Source organism: Drosophila melanogaster, chromosome X, assembly GCF_000001215.4.
Source record: "Drosophila melanogaster chromosome X".
Classification (NCBI taxonomy): domain Eukaryota; kingdom Metazoa; phylum Arthropoda; class Insecta; order Diptera; family Drosophilidae; genus Drosophila; species Drosophila melanogaster.
Genome location: NC_004354.4, coordinates 21,187,227 through 21,210,043, shown reverse-complemented (window position 1 = coordinate 21,210,043; position 22,817 = coordinate 21,187,227). Strand labels below are relative to the sequence as shown.

At 44.0% G+C, this 22,817-nt stretch overlaps 3 protein-coding genes and 1 long non-coding RNA gene across 12 annotated transcripts in view, besides 1 other annotated feature; 2 read left to right on the top strand and 2 right to left on the bottom strand.

Moving 5' to 3' along the window:
- The window catches only part of Mnr (Membrane-bound Notch regulator), a 75,862-nt gene extending 71,128 nt beyond the window's left edge, over positions 1 to 4,734 (top strand). For 4 of the 9 annotated variants that reach the window (NM_167734.2, NM_167735.2, NM_001272833.1 and 1 more), the window contains one exon: positions 3,460 to 4,734. In NM_167734.2, the coding sequence (NP_728397.1) occupies positions 3,460 to 4,361 (902 nt within the window). In that variant the 3' untranslated portion in view covers positions 4,362 to 4,734. Of the gene's footprint in view, positions 1 to 165; positions 2,939 to 3,459 lie in introns of those variants that run through there. The other 5 variants (NM_001272830.1, NM_167736.3, NM_001272831.1 and 2 more) reach the window with 4 other exon arrangements.
- Positions 4,735 to 6,702: 1,968 nt separating this feature from the next.
- CG1724 (uncharacterized protein) lies at positions 6,703 to 7,545 on the top strand. The gene has a single exon (NM_134595.3). It carries the CDS (start codon positions 6,832 to 6,834, stop codon positions 7,387 to 7,389), a length of 558 nt encoding a protein of 185 aa, NP_608439.2. The 5' UTR covers positions 6,703 to 6,831; the 3' UTR covers positions 7,390 to 7,545.
- Positions 7,546 to 15,522: 7,977 nt separating this feature from the next.
- Positions 15,523 to 16,791, bottom strand: ccb (central complex broad). The gene is made up of 2 exons (NM_134594.2): positions 16,088 to 16,791; positions 15,523 to 15,974 (listed from the first exon to the last, which is right to left on the bottom strand). The coding sequence occupies exons 1-2, from the start codon at positions 16,659 to 16,661 to the stop codon at positions 15,757 to 15,759; spliced, it is 792 nt and encodes a 263-aa protein (NP_608438.1). The 5' UTR covers positions 16,662 to 16,791; the 3' UTR covers positions 15,523 to 15,756.
- Positions 16,792 to 18,237: 1,446 nt separating this feature from the next.
- Positions 18,238 to 18,779: a mobile genetic element.
- A 2,505-nt stretch (positions 18,780 to 21,284) lies between these two features.
- lncRNA:CR45506 (long non-coding RNA:CR45506) lies at positions 21,285 to 22,065 on the bottom strand. The gene has a single exon (NR_123975.1). It is a non-coding gene; the product is annotated as a long non-coding RNA:CR45506 (long non-coding RNA).
- Between the last annotated feature and the right edge of the window lie 752 nt (positions 22,066 to 22,817).

Here is a 22,817-nt window from a genome sequence, read left to right as displayed (position 1 = left end):
ACATATATATATATATATATATAGAGTATTTTCTCTGTACTGACCGGAGAGGGGGCTAAGAAGAGGAAGGCTGGGCGGGATTGGGATCATACCCAAAACTAACGCTAACAAGAAAACCCGCTCTCTTTTCCCCGCGTGCCATCGACTGTCACTAACCACTAACAGGATCGAGTCTGGGACAGGGACCCGAGAACAACATCTTTGCACCCGCCTCATCGAATCCCACGCTTAACACCTACACGTACAACCATCAGCAGGGTGGCGGCGATAACGGTGGTGATGGCGCTCATGGCCATGGCCACGGAAATGGTAACGCCGGAAATGGAAACGATCGCGACAAGGGCGGCAACGCGGGGGCGGCAGGCGCCTCCTCGACGGGCGTAATAGATCCGCACTACGTGTTCGGTGCCAAGCACCACATGCCCGTCATACCGAACATGCCCATCTTCCCGTACAACTCGCCCACGTCGGCGCCTCCGTTTCAGCAGTTTCCTCAACCCAATCATCCAGGCAGCGTCCTCAACCCCGGCTACCCCATGCACGGCCTGCAGCCGGTGAACCCGTACAATCCGCCCTTCATCTTTGGCCAGCTGCCATTCTATGGCGGTGGCGGGCCGACCGGGACTGGCGGTCCGCCCGGCGGCGTTGGAGGCGGCGGCAATGGCGGCGTCGGCGGCGGCGTCGGACTGCCCAGTTCGACCTTGGGCATCCTCGGCGGCGGCGGCGGCGGCCTGGCGCCGTACGGCAGCAACTACCAGGGCTATCAGAGCCAGCACTCCAACGCGAATATGTACAACAAGCCGCCGCCGCAGTACCAGAACCAGAACCAACAGAACCCCTACAACCGGCGCACCCAGGCGCATCCCTCGGCAGCCGGCAGTCTGGGCGGACTGGGTATGCCCGTCCTAATCTTGGGGCTCGTCCTGGCCCTCCTGCCGCAGACGTAATAGGCTGGGGCGGTAGCAGCAGAATAGCGGTACAAGGCCACAGAACACCAATCCCGAAGACCCCCTGGAAATTAACAACCCATCCCTTATGTTCGGGATAACCTTTGGAATGAGCCCATTTTCACTGAACTGTTCCCACTAACCACTAAGGATCACTCTTTCAATTAACCCAACTCTTATCAATTTTCTAAGACATGTCTGGTGCATTCATTCTGAGATTGAAGAAAAATGCTAGTTTTATTTAAATCATTATCGATTTAAGAAATATTAAAGCAGTAAACGAATACTTTTCAAACTAAATGAGCAGTAAAAATGGGATCTCACATGAAGGTTATGCCTTACATATTATTTTGTTTTCCTTATTATCCATTTATCTTTTTATTTTTATTTTTTTACTTTTTGTTTTGGCTTAGGCTTAAGAATAATGTAAAAGCAGTAGCAGCAGCAGTAAGATTGGCATTTAAAAATTGTACGAGATTAAAGTTGGTCGATAATTTACTTGCATAATTTACTTGCATATATATTTTTGACATATTTGGAACAATTGTAGTTCTGATTTGCTCTTAAGCGCACGCTGCGTATACGTAACTTCAAGGACTGTAGCTTACTGGATACTTAATTACTTTTTTTTGGACAAGTCCTTCGGACATAAGTCGTTTTATAAATGATTTTGTAGATCAGGAATAAGTGGAAGGAATATTTGATTGATAAGAAAATATTGTAAATTTTTGCTGGGCATCTATTAAAGCTTCGCTTGATGCTAACTTCTCGTACAATTCACTACAATTCAAAGGTTGTATTTTAATTACACTATAAGCTGTAAGCCTTTGCCACCCTCGTTCTACGTATTTTGGCATTTTCTCGGCTGCCTTTGCTGTCTGGCTCACACTGCGAATACGTAATTTCAATTTAATATTGTGTAGAAGAGTGTGCTCGTGTGTGTGTGAATTTTCGGCTATCAGTCAAGGGGAACTGCCGGCCCCTGGGAGCCGCTCTTTTTTGCAGCTCAATTAAATTGGAATTTAATTTCAGGCTTAGACAGACAGCCTCTGGTCAGAGGGGCGTGGCAAGCCTGACCGCCACATACAGGCCGAAAATACACACGTACACACACATACACATGATGATTGGGCATTGGGCAAGTTTGATGTTAATTTCATTTTTGTTGATGCTACGAATTTGCGGCCAGACCCTGGCGGATCCAGGGCTTTCGATGATGCCACTGCCACTGCTGCTGCAGTCAGAAATATAGATACAGATACTTAGACGGATAGTGTTGTAGATACAAAAAGTACGCATGTCAATCAAAATGCATAATGAGCTATATTCGATGGCAGAGCACCAAGTGCGCTGCGTGCAAGAACAAGAACCGATTGTTGTTTTTTTATACGATTACGAATACGAATAAATTAACACTGAAGCAAGTTAAATGGCATTTTAAAAAATCAAACGAACAAGAATTAAGCTAGCCTAAGTTGTTCAAAACTAATCTAAAGTAAAAACTTAAAACTAAAAACGAAAACTATACTCCCAAAATGAATCAAAAGAAATCAAAAACTGTCGCAGAAAGGCATTTACATTACTAACTAACTGCCAGAAATACAAATACAAGTACATATATACAAAATACAAAAAGCCAAGAAGCAATTTGCAAACACTAAACAAAATAGAAATCACAGAGACAAACAAGAAATTGTTAAACATTACAAAACACTCAGAGTTAAGCAAACGAGGTCCCAGAGATTCAAAGCTTTCCAAGAAAACGAAACAAACCGATTTTGTCGCTGTAAATTCCGGATAAAAAACACTCGTGTCGAGCATATTTACTCCGTCCGTTTGTATTTGTATTTGCACACACTTGATTTGGGACACCAACTAATGCTGACTTCATTTGCAATCTCTGAACCGGAACCATGTAAACAGTACGACCAGTATTAACCAAACCGAAATCATTTTATCGATATAAGATACTACCCGCTACCACTACCACTACTACCAATACCAATACCAATACCACTACCATTACCCACGACAGTACTGCCCACATTGACTCATTCACAAGGCGAGGACTCGGAGGAGCAAACAATAAGTATTCGAGTATTTACTAATCAAAACCACAAACTAAAAGAGTTGTACATAGCATTAAATACACGTAAGCACGTGTGTGCGAACGTGTGTCGGATATGGATATATTTAATATATATTTAATATATATTTATTTAATGAAGCGAAGACTTAACTAGACTAAGTTTGGGCGGACAGAAACTCAAAGTTGTGTAGACTTAAAGCGGTGTGGTAATTAATCAATCGCGTAGGCTAAGTCCATTGATTGCAACCCGACCATTGACATTTTTTAATATTTTCGTTTGTTTATCCACCCGCCTAATTTGTGTTTGTTTACGTTTTTTTTTTGTATTTTATCTTATCTCCCCCTTATGCTTTCCATTCGATTCGAAACCCTCGCTTTTGTGGCTAACCAACTGCTTGCGCACTGCTTTGCCGACATACCCAGAGGTGAGCCATAACGCATACGCCCCGAATGCCCCAAGTGCCCCGAGTGCCCCGTTGCCGGAAGCGGATGCGAGCGGTGGTGCTGGCTACGGTGGTGCTGCGGGCGGTGGTGGAAGCGGCGGATATGGTGGTGGTTTCTCGGCTGGCGGCCACTCCCTGTACCCCAGCCTACCCAACTCAAACGGCGGCGGCGGTGGTGCGGCTCCCTACAATCCATATGGCAGTGGTGGCGGCAACGGTGGATACGGCGGCTACAATCCCTACAACGGCGGCTACCAGCCACCATCTTCTGGCGGCTATCAACCTCAAGCTCCTGGCGGATACCAACCCAGACCGGGCTACACGCCACCCGCCCCAGGCTACGATAACAACGGTGGTGGTGGTGCCCAGAAACCCAAGGACAAAGAGGGCGGCTTCTTCTCCAATTTCTTCTCGAATCCGGCGGTGAGTCAAGCGGTGTCCGGTATCATTGCAGGCCAGATAGCCAAGCAACTGCAAGGCGGCGGAGCCGGAGGACCAGGTGGTGGACAGCCGGCTGGCGGCTACCAGCCAAGCGGTGGCTATGGCGGAGGACCAGCAGCAGGAGGCGGCGGATCCGGTGGTAGTAACATACTTGGCGGTCTCTTGGGATCCGTTCTATCCGGCGGCGGTGGTGGTAATGCAGGCGCTGGCGGCGGTAGTGCTAGCAGCTTCCTGGGGAGTCTGCTCAGCGGTGGAAATTCCAACAGAGGCGCTCAGCAAGGAGGCGGAGGTTCTGGAGGACTGGGCGACATCTTCAGCTCGAAAAACTTTGGCGGCCTCTTCAGTGAGAATCCCTCATCCAGGAGCGGCAGTCCCTCATCCTCCTCCGACGGAGGAGCCAAGGGCTATCCCACCCAGGCACCGGGCAACTATTATGGCTAAGCTGCAGCGACTGAAGTAGCTAGCCTAGCATTCCATGTGGAGATCGACTTTGGAGTCTCCTTTCAAAACAGTCTTTTTTTCGTCCTTCGGCAATGTAATCAAATGGAGAACTTTCAACGACATTAACTGAAACAATATTGAAATATATAAGCATATTATTCGAAACTATTAATGACGATATACAAATACAATACATATATATATATAAACATATATACTCGATAAATGAGAGAACAGTCAGATGTAATTTGAGATACCGTGCGCGTAGAATCCCCCAGAAAACAACAGATCCCAATTCGAAGTTCATTTGTAAATAGAAAAGTAACTGATATTGAATTTAAACAAGATAATATACGTAAGAATTGAAAGCCAGCTCATGCGCGTTTTAATTGTGATTGGTTGTTGTGTAAATGGGCCAAAATGTTGATCCTCGAGTTGGTAAGTATTGTAGAATCGAAGTTTGAGACAAATGTACGTCCTCTTGAGGATAATATTAAAGATATCCTTTAAACTTATTCATTTATTGTTAAAACATATTTATTTTATTAAGTAAAGTTTAGTTTAGACAACTTGCTAATATGTGTAAATAATTATTAACAAACTTTAATTAAAAAATGCTTGTACGATTTGTAAGAAGTGTTCACCACAGCGTTAATCCATTGAAAAAAACATAATTTTAGACATATTTTACCTCAAAATTTTAAATTTCTTTAACAATTTGTAAGTTTGATGGGTTACATATCACTAATTCAATGCCCCCTTATAACTTAAAAATCTTATTTTTAGAAAAGGTAAAACATAACTAGTATTAATTTTTTTCGTTGGCTGTAAAGTTGTTGGACATGCAAGTGAACTTCAATAAAATAGATTTGAGTAGCCAGCCACCCAGCCACAATGTAAGTTGGCCAAAAGCATATGTACATATGTACATTTCGAGAATGCTGTGGACTCACGTCTGTTTGGCTAGCCCCCCCCCCAAATAAATGGAAAGTGTAAATGGCTTTGGGAAAAATCCCCAAAAATAACAGAGATCCTTAATCAACGCGATCATAACTTTTTAAGAGGCTGTTGACTGAAGGCAACCGGATTTGCAGCCCGAGCTGGCAAAGTTTCGCATTCAGGCGGCACTCGAAATGCGCTGCGTTTCCGCTGCAGTTTCACCTGTCCTGTCCCGTCCTATTCCATTCCATTCCATTCCGTCCCAGTCCCAGCCCCAATCCTGTCCCGCCACAGAGCAGCTCTCGGCAGCTCTGCACTTGGCAGTTGAAAGTTGGCCGAAGCAGCTGGAGGATTGGGGGCGTGGGAGAGGAGCCATTGCCGCTCTGGCAAACATTTTGTTGGCCGGAATGTTGCTGCTGCACTGCAACAATATATTATGCGCTAAGCTCCTCAACTATGCAGCCGGCGGATGGGTGGCCATTTGGCTTCGGCTTGGCTTTGGCTTTCGCTGTGGCTATGGCTTTGGCTCTGGTTAACCGACTACCGTTTTGTAATTTATTTAAGTAATAAAATAAATATACGTACGTTATATGGTACGTACGTTGCGCACCTGGCCGTCTGAATTGCCCCGTACTTTGGGATGCTGCTCCATGGACGTGGATATGGATGTGGATGTGGATGTTGCTGCATGGATGCCGCTCCATGGATGTGGATATGGATGCGATGCTGACGGTGGGTTTGTTGTCAAGCGAAAGTGCGCTTCAAGTGCACCAAGCACCCACTTGGCCAAAGTGAATTTAGTGTCAAGTGCAGGAAAATGTGAAAAGCAGATGCGAGTTAGTTTTTCATATTTAAGCAGCACTTCACCCAACAGCAGCAGCAGCAGCAACAACAACAACGCGGCGAGCCACTCACACTGGTCGGTTGTCTATGCAAAATGGATTACTTTTGGCCTTGGGGAGGTCGTATGTCGCAAGTCCATTAGCCGCCTTTCTTTCGTGATCGAGCTAGATGCTTTCGTTTTTTTTTTTTGAGCTAATATAAGTTGGTTTTAATTACGAACGGCTTGTATTAAGCCAAAAACTTATACAAGCACTTTGAGAACAAAATGTTTGCATTTAAATTAGAGATTGTTGCACAAAGCAAGTGAAATTCCACCGCTAGTGAAATAAAAAAAAACAATTTTCTGAGTCTGAGTAATTAATTCATTAGTTCTTTTAATGCCTTACGATTGGTATAACGCCCGTGAAGATCGTAAAACCACAGCAGATTTCAATATTTTCGTGAACGCATATGTTATATGTTATTTCCTGTATTTCTTAGTTTAGTTTGTATTTTTTTTTGAGTTTTTTATGTATTGTAGTAGGCTATGTATGGAATTCATGTGAATTTCAAATCGTAAGCCAGGCTAACTTCACTATATTACACTTATTTAAAGCCCTATCGCACGTGCGAAAAGTCGAGCGTCGTAGCGTTACAAATTCCGTCTAGAGTTTTCAATTTCGAAATATTTGACTGAAGGAATATCGAAATGGAGGAGTATTCGCGCGAACCGTGTCCTTTTCGCATCGTGGACGATTGTGGCGGGGCTTTCACGATGGGCTGCTTCGGAGGCGGTCTCTTCCAGGGACTAAAGGGATTCCGGAATGCACCTCAAGGGCTCAAAAGACGGTTCGCCGGCGGATTGGCGGCCGTAAAGTCCAGATCGCCAACCATTGGCGGAAATTTCGCCGCATGGGGCTGCGTCTTCAGCATCGTGGATTGCAGCCTGGTGCATCTGCGCAAGAAGGAGGATCCGTGGAACTCGATCATGAGCGGAGCGATCGCCGGTGGGATTCTGTCCTCCCGAAACGGAGTAGCCGCCATGTTCGGAAGCGCCATCATTGGCGGAGTTCTGCTCTCAATGATCGAGGGCGTGGGCATTCTGTTCACCCGCATCTCCGCCGAGCAGTTTCGCAATTCTGATCCGCAGAACGATCTAGGCAGAGCAGGCGCGTTTGCTTCTGGATCCGGAATGGGATCAGGCGATATTAATTCATCACCGGGCTTTGAGTTCCCCGTAGTGCAGCAGGCCAACGCAACAAGCTAAATTTCTGTTCTCATTCTGCCCGTCAAGCCGGAACCTTAATGAATAATTATGATTTCTTTCGTTGTTTACTTTCGCTCCATGATTTTGTGTGCCTCCACCTCCTCGTAAAAATCAAAATTTCAAGCTTAATATATTTTGTATACTTAGGCAACATCCAAAAGCTTTGGTCTTTAATTTTACTAACTAACGCTCAAATCTGTTCAGACCCGGTGATAATTTTCTGCAAATATGCACCACTGTGCACCATCTAGAAGCGACGTGAGGGTGGCAGATCGAGGACCAGGACTTTTGGTTCGGGGCAGGAATTTCACCCGGCAGCTCCTTCAGAGCAAAACAATGACGCGCCGCATTTAGAAGCCTTTCGCTCTCGCTGCCGCACATGCCTCACCGCACCGCCCTTAACCCCATGGTGCCCTACGAGCATCAGAACAACGTGCAACTCCCTACCCATTCCTGCCCCAAGGTGCTCGTTCCGTTGCGGATGTCGTTGACTTTTCAAGTCGCATTAGAAGCGACACGGCGGCGTCGCCTTCGCGGCAGTTGGGTGGGTGTTTGGGTGGGCGTTTGATTGGGTGGGGCATAAAAATACATGTAAGAGGCTTTCAGCTTATTGTTTGGCACTGTCGCGTTTTTATGATTGCACGCAAGACTCTCTGGCCACGCCTCCTCCTTCTGTTCCTCCTGCTCCACCTACTCCTCGTGCTCCTCCTCCTCCAACTCCTCGGTCGTCTGGCTTCTGGCTTTGGGCCCTTGTCTCGGCTTAATTTTATTGATATTACACGTACTTGACGTCGACGACCAGGTCGAAAACAGCCATACCCATACCCATACCCATGCCCATTTCCATTTCCATTCGCATTCCCAACTTCTGGCTATTAATTTTTACGGCTTACGACTTACGGCTGCCTCGCATAAGCGGCCGGTAGATGGCGCTCCGCAGTTGATCAATTTTTTACATCTATTGGCACTTACTTGCCGCGATATATTATATATTTATGCCTCGTCCTGCTTGTGCAAATCCAATTACGTTTTCATAATCAGGAATCAAGAGCTGCAAGTGTTTTCACTTTATTCACCTTTTTGTGTAAGGCACGGGAGGGCAAACAATTACTGGGTATGTTTTATGGTTTTTTTTTTTTTTTTTGAAACTTGGATACACATTAAATTCGATTCAACACAATTCTTGTTCGTCGAACTTTGAAGAAACTTTTAAAGATTCTTTGGAACTTTTCTTTAGTAATTACTAAGAAAATCTTAATGGAATTATTTTCGTCCACATATTTCTCGCTGGTATTTCCCCGATTGGCTCCTTTATTTTGTGTTCTAACAACAACTATTCTTTAACATGTGTATTATGTAGTTGTTGTTGCTGCTCTTATTGTTGTGGCGCAATAAAAATGCTACAACTTAATTAATTAAGTGCAAATGATAAAAATGACCAAACAGCACGAAACACACACACTCACAAACACATACTTGGCAAACAGAGAGAGAAAAAACTAATTAAGTTTTATGTGCAATTTTCGTGGCTGAAAAGTTTCGTTTGTGTGGCAAATTGTGTGGTGACCAAAGGAGGGGCGTGTGGCAAAGGGGGCGTGGCTGGGGCACAGAGCGCCACGTTACGTTGCCGTCACGTTCTGTTATTTATTTTGATAGTTTGTTGTAGCTGCAGCGCCCCCATATCTTCTCCCCAATTCGCTCACTTCCCTTTCGTGGCTTTCTCCACTTTCTCTCCATCCCTCGCTCAACGTTTTTCCATCTCTTTTGGCGGGAAATCTGTGCGCTGACATTTGCCGCGATTAATGAAAGTTAAGCTTTTGTCCGAAGACTTTAATTTGTGGCCATTAGAGGGCGGCCAACGCCAACAAATATACGAGTAAATATACGCGGGATGACGCACACACATAGAGAATAGAATGATCTCATTATGTGACTCAAATTCGATATGTCGTTTTTCCTTATTTTATGCACTAAAAATACAAGAGTTAAACTTATTTTGTGTCAGATATATGCTAAGCTTGGCTAAGATTTTAACTTGCTTCCCCATTTTCGCAGTGAGAACACTGTAGAACAAATCCAATTGGCGGCGACTCCAGTTGCGAAATATTGCATTGCCTACTTATGTGGGCAACATCAGAGGATCTCGTTGCCAAATTGAGTAGCGCATTACGGCGAGTGGGTGGTTTTCCGGAATGGCTCTTCCAGCGGGAGTGCTGGAAAAACACATGCCTGCTGGCCCGACGCTTGTTTACATGCGTTTGCCGCACTCGCCAGATAAATCAGAAGCAACAACAGAGCATCAGAGCAGCAACATCGCAGCAGCAACATCACAACAGCAGCAGCAACAACAACTGCAGCTGCAACATCAACAGACCCGCTCTGATTTAGTCAACGCTGATTGTTAGAGTAAGAACTGCAACCACGACATGGGTAAATTTGCAAAACAAACTCTTCCTTTTTCCCCATCCCAGTTTTTCCATTTTCCCACAGGTGTGGTCAGCCTAATAGTGGTAGTGAAATGTTTTCGAAAAACTGTACAAATAAATGTCGTGGCTTATTGCAAATAAAAATATTTGGTGGTTGGTTGTAGGAAATTTAAAAAATACCATTAAATATTTTTGAACAGAATGGTTGTCAAAACAACTAACCAGCTAGCTAGTTAGCTAGCTAGCTAATATATATATCAATATACCTCTATATTTTTATAATCCAATTCCAGGCTATTTAATTAAAAGCAATGAAGTTATGTAAATCAGCATCTTGAACGCAACATGTTGCATTGCGTAACTTGGAGACGCATCAGACGCAAGCCCTGATGTACAAAATCGCGCACCATTATTATCCTTGGCCCAGCTGTACGTATGTGTGTTCAGAGTCTCGCATTGCAGCTCGAATTTAGTTGCATTCAAAGCCCACTAGCAACATTGAGAAGTTGTTGAAAAATATTTGTCCTCCGCCATGCAGAACTTGCAGCTTAGGCACCCCGCACCCCGCGCTGCACGGATGTGTGCTGGAAAACTTTCGACTTCAGTACACAACTTACCTCAACTTCTGCTGTGGCACAAAAAATTTGTTAACTTTGGCCGAAAGGAGGGCGTAAGGACGAAAACTTTTGCATTCGCCTGCAGTTGAAGTTGGCCGGAGAGTAATTGAGGCACTCGAGGGCGAAAGGAGTCGAGTCCACTTCTAGCAAATCGTCCGTTTTTGCAGGTGATAAATTTTGAAAGGCATTTTAATTGATTTCGACAAATGGAATTAAATTCGGGCGCGCGAGAGGTGTGAGACACATCAAATATTAAACGTTCTGCCATTTGAATTATCAAATTTCGTTTGCGCCTTGCCTCCATATGGGTTTCAATTAAAAATTTACCTATTTGCTTGAAAAAGTTTTTTGTGTGGCATTTAGCAGCGCAACTATGAATGGGCGGGCCGGGAGCGGTGGGCGTGGCATTGGGTCGGAACTCAAATACCGAAATGCTCAAATACAAAACGACAGACAAATGAAGACGGAGATGCAGATGGCACAGACGATGGAATGGTAATGAATAAATTTCCAAGCAGTTGAAATGTTGAACCAAGCGAAGTTTCTGCTTTGTTTTGGCGCCTGAGCTCAAGAAACACACAAAATGAGCAGGCTACAACTACGGGGCACTGAATAAAAATCATAGCCCAATCTTCCGGAACAAATTTCACATTTTTATAACGTAAACTAAAAGCAAAGGACTAACTTTCTTCCATATCAACATATTCGATGGTAAACAATAGAGTTGCTTCAAATATTGATTTTATTTGCACCACACTACCTACCGTGGACGTTTCTTTCAGTGCACTCTCATCCGAGAAATATGCAATAGTTGGCAGCAACTGGAGCCGCATGCGGCTTGTGGTGGCATCTTACTTGCTGCGCACTTTGTGGCAAGAGGGGGTGTGGCAGGGCGGAAAGGGTGGAAAGGAAAGGGGAGCAGGGCCACTGTTCAAGTTGTGCAGCGAAAGCCACAAAAATAAGAACGGAGACGACAAAGTAAGGCCCTCTTGTCGGCCGCCTCTGTGCAAAAATTAGAGCCGCAAATCATTTTGAAAACAATGCATATGCCATGTCACATAAGTGGGCGAGAGACTTTTCCGGGGCGTTTTCAGGAAACTACACAAAATCCTCATCTATCTGGGAAAACAGCCACAAAACAAGTCGGATATCCGAGATTCTCCCCATGCTAATTAGTCGGGCTGCGGTTTTTAATTGGGATTAGAAACTGCCGAAGGAGCAACTTTCAACTACTTCAGAAATAATCGCGGAAAACGCTCGGTGCCATAAGCTCATTAGGCCAACCAGATGAATTGAATATCAAATATGACAATCACAAGAACACATAGCTACGCTCTAAGAATGGTTTTAAAAAACTGTATAGGAATTTTCCAAAAACATTTTATTTGACTTTCAAGAACTGAACCAAAAAAGGTGCCAAAAAAAAGTATCATTTGAGTTGACAGATTCCCCAGTCTGGCAATCAGTGCGATAATAATATTCGAACACAAAAGCAATGATTAGAAAAATGAACATGTGGACATGAGAGAAGCCACAAAGAGTTTCTAAGCCATCCCATTGTAGGCATCGGCTCCGGATTCGGTTTCGGATTGGGATTGGGCGTGGGTCTGGTTGGCCATGTTAATGTGGGCTCAGACATGTCTAACACTCTTTTGCCTAGTCGCCCTCCTTTCTTTTGCGTCTTTTACCCCACTTGCAATTTAATATTCATTTTGTGAAAAGCCCATTTACATTTTGCGTTTGCCCTTTTTCGTTTTTGTCCTGCCATTCCAGCTCCTTTTCCCACTCCATCGTCAACTGCGACTCCAAGTCCTTCTCCACATTCTGTTTCTGCTTCTGTTGCCATGCATGTGTGTTGCACTTTCTTTGCTCGACCCCATTTTCCCGTACCCCAAGGACCCACTGCTCAACACGGCGTATGCGTAATCTAAGCAGGGCAGAGCAGAGCTGGAGATCTGGGCTCTCCACGTTCCAGTACCCGTTTTTTGCCAGTGCCTTTTGTTAGTCTTAATTCAACCGCAAAAGGCACAAGGATGCGGGATGTAGGGATGTAGGGATACTGGGACGGGGATTTGCGTCCGTTGACCACTTGAAAAGATTTTTAACCCGCTGCCTGCTGCTGTCCCCGTTTTGCCCCCGATCAACTACTTCACCACCATTCCAATTCACTGTGGGCCGGAAAACCTGCTGCAGCTGTTGATTTATACGCACTGGACCATGTCAGTGTCGATGCCGAGCGCCCTGAGGGAAGCAATCATCGCCGGGTGCCATAACCAAATGCCCATGGAAATTTTGAATCCCGCAAATGCTTTCTGTCCTTTCAATAACAAATAAGTTCTAGCCTGGGTATCACATAAAACTCTGGGGTTATACACTTAAAAAAAATCATAAAATGATGATTACCTTTCGTCACATGATAGGATACAGTTCTTAAACCAAACAATATACGTAAGTAGTATATCGCCAAATTATGAGACTTGAAATATTTTCTAACCGTGTAAGCCCGAATCCCATTCAAGCTTGTTGTGGCTCTTCGTTTGGTTGGCTTTCGGCTGCTTGGGTCTGGCAAACAACAACCGATCCCACTAAACACCCACAATTAGCCGATGGAAAATTGTTTTGCGGAGGCCGAGATAGTTATTAAAATACTTATGGACAGTTAAATGTTTAATCAATGTCCTGCCATATGTGATAATTGGGGCGTAGCACGGTGCGCTACAAATATTTGGCCGCTGGCCACAAAAACCGGTTTTACTGCCGGACCAGCGAAAATGCAATTGAAATGCAAATATTAATTACAATCAAATGGGCAGCCAGGTGCAATCGAGCACTTGCTGGCACAAGAGCTCGCTGATGGGTATCAAGTTGTAGAGCGAACCTCGCATTTGCGCCTCATGAACCGTTCACGCAACGTGTCGCGTTGTAAATAGAATTTGTGCATAATAAAATTATGCATTCATAAAGCAGTTGCATTCGGAGTGCCAGTGCCGAGCATGGCCATAAAACACTCGCTGAATGCAATTTTAGCCACCTCCACCGCCAACCGTCCCCGTGGCGCTTCTCTTCTGATCTTCCCTATTTAGTTGTGGCCCCTCTGCGAATGTATGCACACAATGCAGTGCCATGGAAACCGGTGCATCGTCTGTCTGATACTCCGCCATCGCCGCCTCGCCATTTCGCCATTGAAGCCGGAATAGTGGGGAGTCCTTTTGAAAGGCAGCGTCATCGACCGTGAGTCCATTTGGCCGAGCCGAAGATGCGACCCCCTTTGGTGGCTTCCAAAGGGGAACCGCACATGCCTTTTGGAATTGAAATAATAATCATCGTCATCGTTATCGTCATCGTCATCTTTTCCTGGCCCGGGGCATCTGCCCAATGCTCCACTGCTCTATGGCAACAGCCAACGAATAATGGCTTTAACTCCACCGGACCGACTTCAGACTATTTCCCAAGTCTTGATGGAGTTTTGCTGGGCTAAAAATAGTAAATTGATTAACAGCGGACTGAGTTCCTTATTCACATACAAGATCTTCTTTAAAGTTGTTCAAAAGAAGCTGCGTTTGAACCAGTGTTAGGTTATATCAATGAAAACTTTAAATGACTTTAAAATATTAGTTATAAGATTCGCAAGCGTAGCCCGTATCCAGCCCACCTGATTCCTGTCGGAATCTCCCGGCTGCCGAATCCTGGTTGTCCAACATCCTTGTCTAATTCCACAACTCTGAGGGACAGCTAAGTCAGGCCCTCTTTCGGAATGGGTTTACTTGGGTTTCCGAACAGATTTCGGATGGGGGCGACGTCCATAAACGGATTATAATGCGTGAACCCGCCCCCTTTCCGACCACCCAACGCCTACTTATGCCTGCCCATCGCCGGGCAGTTAAACCGCTGACGGAAATTCTGTTCCTTGCTTCCCGGGCTTACTTTTAACGGTGCACTATGCAAAATATTTTATATTTAAGTCGTAGCGTAAGCCACCTTGTTCGAAATACCTTTTTCTCGAATGAGTCGCACACGTTTTTCCATCAAGTAAATATATATATATATTCTCTTTCCATATTTTGTAAATATAGTCAAAAGCTAGCGATTGAGGCTAAATCGCACAGCATAACATTTCTCGAATGAAATGTATATGGGATTTCCCGAGTGTACCATCCTGCCGCCCATCCGCGCTGCTTTCTGAGCTTTGTCGAGGCAAAAGTCCATTTTGTCACGTTTTATATTGATATTTAAAAAAAAAACAACATGGAAGGAAGGTGGGAGGGCGGAAAGCCGGAAAAGGGCGAACCGCCGCGGCAACAACTAACAACTAAACAAAATGGCAAAACAAATTTCTGCGCGTTTTGCTCCGCTCAGCACGTAGGCAGGGGCGTTGCAGGGGCTCGGCAGAGAAGGGGAGGTCGATGGCTTTTCACGTGGCAGCCACGTAGCAAATGGCAGCGGCGGACGGAAATTGCAATTGAGTGCAAATTGCAAGAAGAAAAGGGTCCCGTCCCGTACCCTACGACCCACCCACATCACTTCCACTCCGCTCCTACTGCCCAATTTTCACCCACTTCCTGTCGCCCTCTTCCTTTGACCCCGCCATCGCCGCCCACCTTCTCCTTCGATTTTCGTATACTTCCTGCCGAGAGCCCACTACATTCTTAATGCCCCCACTGGCCCGCAGTGATTTCCGAGCCGCACACACTCCGCTAATGAATAAATCTGGCCATCTTGAGCCGTTGGGCCGTGGAGGCGGTTTTAATGATTAACCATCGACAAGGCTGCGTTGCATTCACCGCCCAGTTTCTGCCACTGTAGCACCCCTCCGCCCCTCGCCTCCATCCATATTCAACTTTAGCAACTTCGGTGGGTCGCATGTTTGCTTGCTCTCGGCGCCTTTAACTTTATCGTCCTTTGTCACGTTCTGGGTGCGATTTTTATCGCCCGAAAGTTGCGCGGAATAACAGGAGGCTTTAATTAATTTCCACACCGAAAATCAATCAGATTTGACCACTTCACAACCCGGTTATTTCCCTCAATATAAGCCTGGTACTCAATGGGCTTTCCTTTAACCTTTAAATTAAATGAAACAGGAGACAGTTTTTCAGTGTGCAGTGTACATAATTTAATTTAAATGAAATAAAGCAAGGACAAATTTAAAGTGTAAGGTGTAATTTGATGTTTTTGATAGGTAGATTGTGCGAATTTGGCATTGTAGTTGTATGGAGTGTATGGAAACAATTAAGAAGTTAAATACAAAAGTTATCCATAACTGCCATAATGGGCTATTATCCTCGGCGAAGCCATATATTTTACTAGATCTCGATATCATCATGAAACTACTCTTGGTTTGGCCAGTCCTCAATCTCGTAATACAACTCCCTCATGGCATCCACTTCCTGCTTCCAGCGCTCAATGATGCCTAGATGCACCTCCACGCCTATCTCCTCAAGCTTGTCAACGATCTGCAGCACACATATCTGATAATAGGCTCTGCTCGACGCATTATCAATATCATTATCGAAAAGCCTTGGAAAAAACAACGTCACACATAAGACTGCAAGAGAGATTGCATTTCTTAATATATATTAAAAGTAATACTAAAAACAATAAAAGCTTGATTGGAATAATTTGCGTGTGTTCATTTGAGGTCGCATATGGAAAACTTACCGATCCTAATTAGCAAGAAGATGTTAGTATACCAGATGATGTTACGCACTGCCTCCAGGGCAAGCATCATCAAAAAGAGCTCGAAGATTTCAGTTTGAAAGAGGATGCAATGCAGCGTGACCAAGCAGCGATTTACACAGTTGACCACGCGCACAACCATTTCCTGGGTGATGTGCACATTGAAATCGGCGCGGATCAGACGCTCGTAAAGATGGAATCGCACATACGGCCGGATGGCCTTGTAGATCATTATGTTGCTCAGGATCATCATGCCGACTACAGCCAGCTGTTGCAACAGATTGAAGCTTTGAAGGACCTCGAAGGCATTGAGGATAAGAAAGCCTAGGCTCAAAAAGATGGAGTTCCACTCGTGGCGCACGAGCAAATCAAACAGAATTCGGGGCCAGGTGAGGGCTGTAATCATCTGATAGATCTCATGGAACGTGTATTTTTGTGGGCGGGAAGCCGACTCCACCACATCCGGGATGTTACCAATGGCATTGGGTGCTTCTTGCCTTACCGCCACCTGCTGTTCATTTTCAAATGTGTCGTTTGATATAGCCATTATGGTCATTTTTCGTCTTTCTTGCTTAGAAAACGGATGCACTTCTTTTTATGGAAAAACTTGTAAAAAAATATAAATTTTGATTTTGTTGTTCAGCCAACGGAGCTCTGGCTGAGACTGAATGGTACGGCAAATCTGTCATAGAGCCTAAATGACATTGTACTGAGTACTTTCACCAGGCCTATTCAAAAAGGTTTCAATGTACTACCAATACTTTACACAACATTTTAGAATCTTAAATAGGTAAGCGGAAAAGAAAGATACACCGCTTTGATTATAAATAGTAAAATCCTATGTTCGCTATTGTGCTCGCGACTTTCGATAACTAAAACTATGATGTTTTCGTGACCAAGCTTAAATACTTGTGGGCTGGTCAATTAATTTATTCATGGCCCTGGGGAGACGAGTCCGATTTTCGACGCCCAAATATTTCTAAATATTTGCTCAGTTCGTCTGAAAGGACAAAGGACCCACGAGGACAAAGGAATGCGCTGTGTTTGGACTTGCTGCGTGTGCGTAATAAATAAATAAAATCCCATTCGAAGCCGGATTGCCAGAGGAGGAAACAATTGGCTGGTGGGGGCGTTTAAGTGCAAAATTGTAAAATGCCAGTCCCAGACTAAATGGAAATAGTAAATTGGAAATTGGAATCGCTGTTGCCGCTAATGAAATTCGATAAAATGAACCGAAATCTAACCGAAATGATGCCGACATTCAAAGGCAAAGGGGTGATGGCCAGCGATCTATTGCAAACATTTTGTGCGGAAATTGGTAAAACTCTTTGATGTCAAAATGCGGAGAGGGATTTCAGGGCGCGGCGATTGCCTTTTCCTGGCTAATCTCCAGTGTCAGCCCGAAACGTAAATCAAAACTGCAGCTTCAAGTGGCTCACTAATTAGATTAACTTGGAGCAGCGGCGAAAAACCGACGCACACACAGTGAGTCGCAAAAAGCTGTTGACTATTTCGCAATTTGTTTTTGCAGCCGGATGGTAAAATCCGTACACTTGGATGAAATGTTGTGCAGAAGCTTTAATAATAATCTGAAAGTAAGCTATGCTTGTGTGAAATCAAGTATACGACTGCTTAGATAAAAAAATCCGACTGCTTACATTTTTTGTGCCTTTTTTAAGATAAAGATTTGTAAAAGAAGACAAATATTTTATCCGCTGTGCAGCAGAGCTCAGATATTTTTGGTATATATACATATATATATATGTTTTTGACTTGGCGCCAGCGAATTATGCTCGAGTTTCTTGCCCGTGTCTCCGTTGCTGCCATCTCTTGCTTAATTATTTCCTTGGCTAGAGCAAACAATCAACATAATTCCTGACACGCCTCCCACGCCCCCCCGGCCAGTCGGGCCTCCCATTTAGCAGCTCCTTTTCATTTTCGCCATGTCTGCGACATAATGAAAAATGTGGAAAGTTGCAAGTTGGCAATACAAAAAGCAGGCGGAGGGAGGCCCCTCATTAGCTGCACTTGAAGAAGAACCTCCTAAAATCAATGGCCTTTAATCGCCTGCCAATTTTCCATTTTCCTCATAACCAGAACCTTTCCCAAAACAAGCACAAACAAAACAAGAGAGTCAAGTTGCCCGACTATCAGATACCAGTTACAAGGCTACTGGAAATGTGAAAGCGAAAATATGTAAATTTTTTTTTTTTAGGAAATCGATAGATATCGGGATAAATAGAAATTTAAACGAAAAAAAAAATGTATTAATTGTTTAAAATTGTGAGCGTGACTGTCTTGGGCGTTTTGTATATGGGAGTGGCCACAGTGTTTTTGGTATACAGATAAAAATTGGCAAGACGAACAATAAAACGAAGAAAAGTCAAAACATTTTTTAAAAGTGTGGGCGTGGCAGTTTTAGGCGGCTTGTGGGCGTTAAAGTCGGCGTGGCAACATGAGTCAACAAACTTGCGCTTCGTCTATGTCTCTAGAGTCTGCATGTATAATCTCAACCTTCTAGCTACTATAGTTCCTGAGATCTCAAAACTCATATACGGGCGGATCCTGATCACAAATATATATGCCTTATATGATCGGAAATGCTTTCTAACTGTTACATGTTACATACTTTTCAACGAATCTAGGTTACCCTCTTACTCTACGAATAACGGGTATACCAAACACAACGTGGAAGATAACAGGTGGAAAAGGGGTCGTTGTATTTGGGTTGCCAAAACGGACTTTCCCAACACTTTCCCTTGTTTTTATTTACATTTCGGTTTCAATATTACCAACAGCTGCATAAATTATCTTTACAACCTAAGCTGTTTTTCCAACTTTTCTCGCATGTGACCGCGTGTGGCTGTGGTTGTGTGCGAATTTTTCCAACTATAACTATCGATCTCACTTAAACCTCCTGGGTCCTGACTCCTCCGTCTGTCCATCTGTCCGTCTGCTGGCCCATATGCAAACCGGCAATAAAATCTAAATATTTTGCATATAAATCAAATCGATGGAAATTTTCGGGACAAAGCGAAGGTGCCATGTGTGTGTGTGTGTGTGCTGCAGACAGAGGGGCATCGGGCATGGGCGGGGCAAGGTGAGGGGCGCTGAAGGACCCCACTAGATTTGCAAATGCAGCTGAACAAGGGGGTTTCAACGGAGCGGCCATAAATTAGAAAATCTTTTAAAGGAAATCAGTTTTCAGACTTCGCAAAATAATGTATTAAATAAAGGTATTATTTTTGGCGCTAATTAAAATTTTAGCGACACTCCGCCTTTAAAGGAATCAGACGCAAGTTTAATTCCAGGAAACTAAAATTTCATGTATTACTTTTAAATGTTCAATATGTTTTTCAATTATTTTTTAAAATACGTCACTTTTTTGTATGTATGTGTATATGTTTATACAAATATATAGAATAAAAGCGAGAATCTTTTCTGAAAGAGACCCCCTTTGACAAACGGTTACCCTTCGCATGTCCCCCTGTCTAAATCAGCGGAATGTTTCTAGTTTGAGTAGACGCATTTGGCTAGAAACGGGACAAGTGCGCATCAGTGGGGTCAGGTCCAGGGTCCAGACTGGCAATTGCCTTGTGTTTTGTGGCCGTGGAGCCCGCACGCCTTCGATGTGGATAAATGCAGATGCAAATGCTCCGGAACAAATTGCGAGGAGTCGCGCCGATACTTCTACCGTATGTGTCCTCCCAGCTGGGCGATCACGTAGCCATAAGCGGGCATAGCTACCAATCAGTCGGGCCGATTCTACGAAATGGTCGCACACACTGCCTGTGGCAGGTCCTTGAAATGTCCTGCGACTACGTTCGGTAATCACGCGTGACGTCTCAGTTTTGTACTGGATTATTTGCTTACATCAGCACGTATTGATTGATTGATGGGGTAGTATTTTATTTCCGTATTAAGTGGGGGATGTTCAGATAAGGAAGATGAGCTTAATTCCTTGAAGGCTTAAAGCGCTCGAAAGGTGGCGAATAGTGCTTGCGATGCCTGAAAATATAAGCACTTCATACAAAGGATAAACTCCTTTGTTTCCTTATTAATACAATAAATTGGTTATAAGGCACTTTAAGCCAATTCGCATATGTACGTGCTATACGGTTATTCACTTAAAATCATCTTACTTTTATGATTAACAACAAAATTTTAAATTTGGGACCTCTTCCGACGTGAAAACAGAGTGCAAGTCAAGCAGAGTTCTCAGGATAATGTTAATGATATCTTAGCCACCGAAAATGTCCTGTCATATTTAGCACGCTGAAAGCTCACATACACGTGCAAATGGATAATGGATAATGGTCATTTCGATGCGAATATGTCCAGGCCGTTGGTCCACCTTCATTTGCATCATTTGGCGCCTCCTAATGCAGCGGTGAGCGGTGACTGGAAGCAGCGACATGGACATACGAGAGGATGTGGCATGCAACATTTCGTTTACGTCGAGTGCACTTTCGGTCACATTCATTACACAATTCCAATAAATAACATTTCGCAGGGCTTCCTGCCTGCTTGCTGGCTGCAGTTGCTCCTTTTTGGCCAGCTCCTTCCTTCCAGATCCAGACAGTAAAACACCACCTTACCATCACACAGACATCCACATCCAGAAACACGGACGCAGGACATGCAGGACACACAGACACCGCACGTCGGCAACGATTTTCTTTATGGCATTTACAACAACATCGTCAGCTCGTCATCGTTTTGCCGCTGGCCAGAAGAGGGTAAAATCAGAGGCTTCGGGAAACTGATGGGAAGAAAGCGAAAAGGGGCGGAGACAGGGAGAGTATTTTATTTACGAGTAATTCACAACACTCACACACTCGACCGCAAATAAACAGCGCCTCATCTTATACCCTAACTAATTTGCATTATCCTACTGTGGATTACCCAACTTATGTGAGATACGCGAAGCAGTATTTCAACGATACATGCTAAGAACTTTTAGTTTAGTGTCATAAATTCAATTAGCAATCAATATACAGCGCACTTAAAAAATAAAACAAAATTGCCAACCTGCAGACAAGCGCAAATATCAGTTCTGCAGGGTATTTTCTCAAATGGGCAGCAGAGTAAGAGGGTCTGCAGTTGGAGGCTCCTGCAGGATGCTCAACTGCTCGATTTTGCCGTATATGTATGTGTCTGCAATAAATTTGTGTGCTTTATTGATATTTTATATGATTTTATTTTATGCTTATTCCATTCGGCTATCGCAGTGCGAGTGCCTGGGCCAGTGCACTTAAAGTGCTGTAAATTTTCCATTTAATTGACAGCCGAATCATAATTGCATTGTTCTGCCTTCGCCGCATTGAATCCGACTATGTTGCCGCCGTTTGAATTTAAATTCAGCAGCTTCAACTGCTTCTGTCTGCAGTTCTGCACTGCATATTTATGAAGTTATTGCAATGCCAACTGGCATAAACATATTCATCGGGCGATGTGGGGAACTGTTTGATTTGCCACTCTAACGAACAGCCTGTGTGTAGATGGTGTAGCGCATAGGTTGCAGGGTGTAAGATGTAGGGTGTAGGGTGTGTGCCAGAAGTGCTCATTGTTTGCTATGCAAACTTTGCCAGTCGCCGCTGCTGCTTCGCTGGCTTCTGCGACTCCTCTGCCTGCTTCCTGCTCCTGTTCGCACTGAATCCTCCTGCTTTTGGCCAAATATCAATAGCACGCCGGGATGTGGAGACCCAAACGGCGAGCCGCACTCCACTTGCATATTTATGTTGCACATGATTATGTTTAATTTTCAACCGACTCCCGCCCCCGAGGATAACAAATTTCGTCCTCGCCGACAGTTGAATACCGAATCCGCCAGCGGACAACGTTCTGTAAAAAGTCAGACGGAAAAAGCCCCATCTTATACGATTAGATTGAACTCATAACTAGAAAGGCACTTAAAGGCACTCTGGGGTGTAAAAAACAAATGTGGTTGGTACAGCATTACATATGTATATGTACATGACATGAAGTGCCATGACATACATGAAAACGTTTTTTAAAAATTAAAACCGAATAGACATGTAACTGCTAGTTAAAATATGAATAATACTATGGATTTTAAGCGTGGTTCATGAGTTTTTCGAATTTGTATCCAAATTTGTAGATAAAGAAATCCGCACATTATGCAACCAAAAAGCAAGGAAGAAAGCCAAGCAAGCCGATGTTTATATACCCTTGCAATAATTTAAAATTAAAGAAACAACTTATGTATTCTAAATAAGAACACTATGATAGTATGGTTTTATTTATGTAATGGTATACTTAATTCGTTTAAAAGGAGGAGAGGATATTTTTGAATATGTTTCCTGCAGAGCTCCTTAGGAACTGTGAGAAACGGATGGACATGGGTATACATACATATTTATTCTGCTGGTAATACTGATCAAGAATATACATACGTACTTTTAACGGGCGTAAATCGGTACTTTAATGCGTTGCAAACTTTTGAGTGAAATCGATGTAATCGATGCCCCCTGCAAGGGTATAAAAAGGTGTATACATTTCGAGGAGCGAGAAGTGCACAAAAATCGACGGCGAGTATACTACAGAATTGCAATCAAGAACCGAACCGATTTCCCTGGCAGTTAAGTAATTGACCAATTCCAGAGCACCACTTGATTGTCAGCCATTCGAGTTTGCGACAATATCGATAACCTGTCACAATATCGTTAGCCTTGATGGCAGTTGCAGTGCT

Bases quoted from the DNA above. Each gene is read 5' to 3' on its own strand.
- ccb (NM_134594.2), bottom strand. From the start codon at position 16,661: ATGACCATAATGGCTATATCAAACGACACATTTGAAAATGAACAGCAG. The intron at 15,975-16,087 runs GTAAGTTTTCCA...TCTCTCTTGCAG, and splicing joins CTTCTTGCTAATTAGGATCG to TCTTATGTGTGACGTTGTTT.
- CG1724 (NM_134595.3), top strand. From the start codon at position 6,832: ATGGAGGAGTATTCGCGCGAACCGTGTCCTTTTCGCATCGTGGACGAT.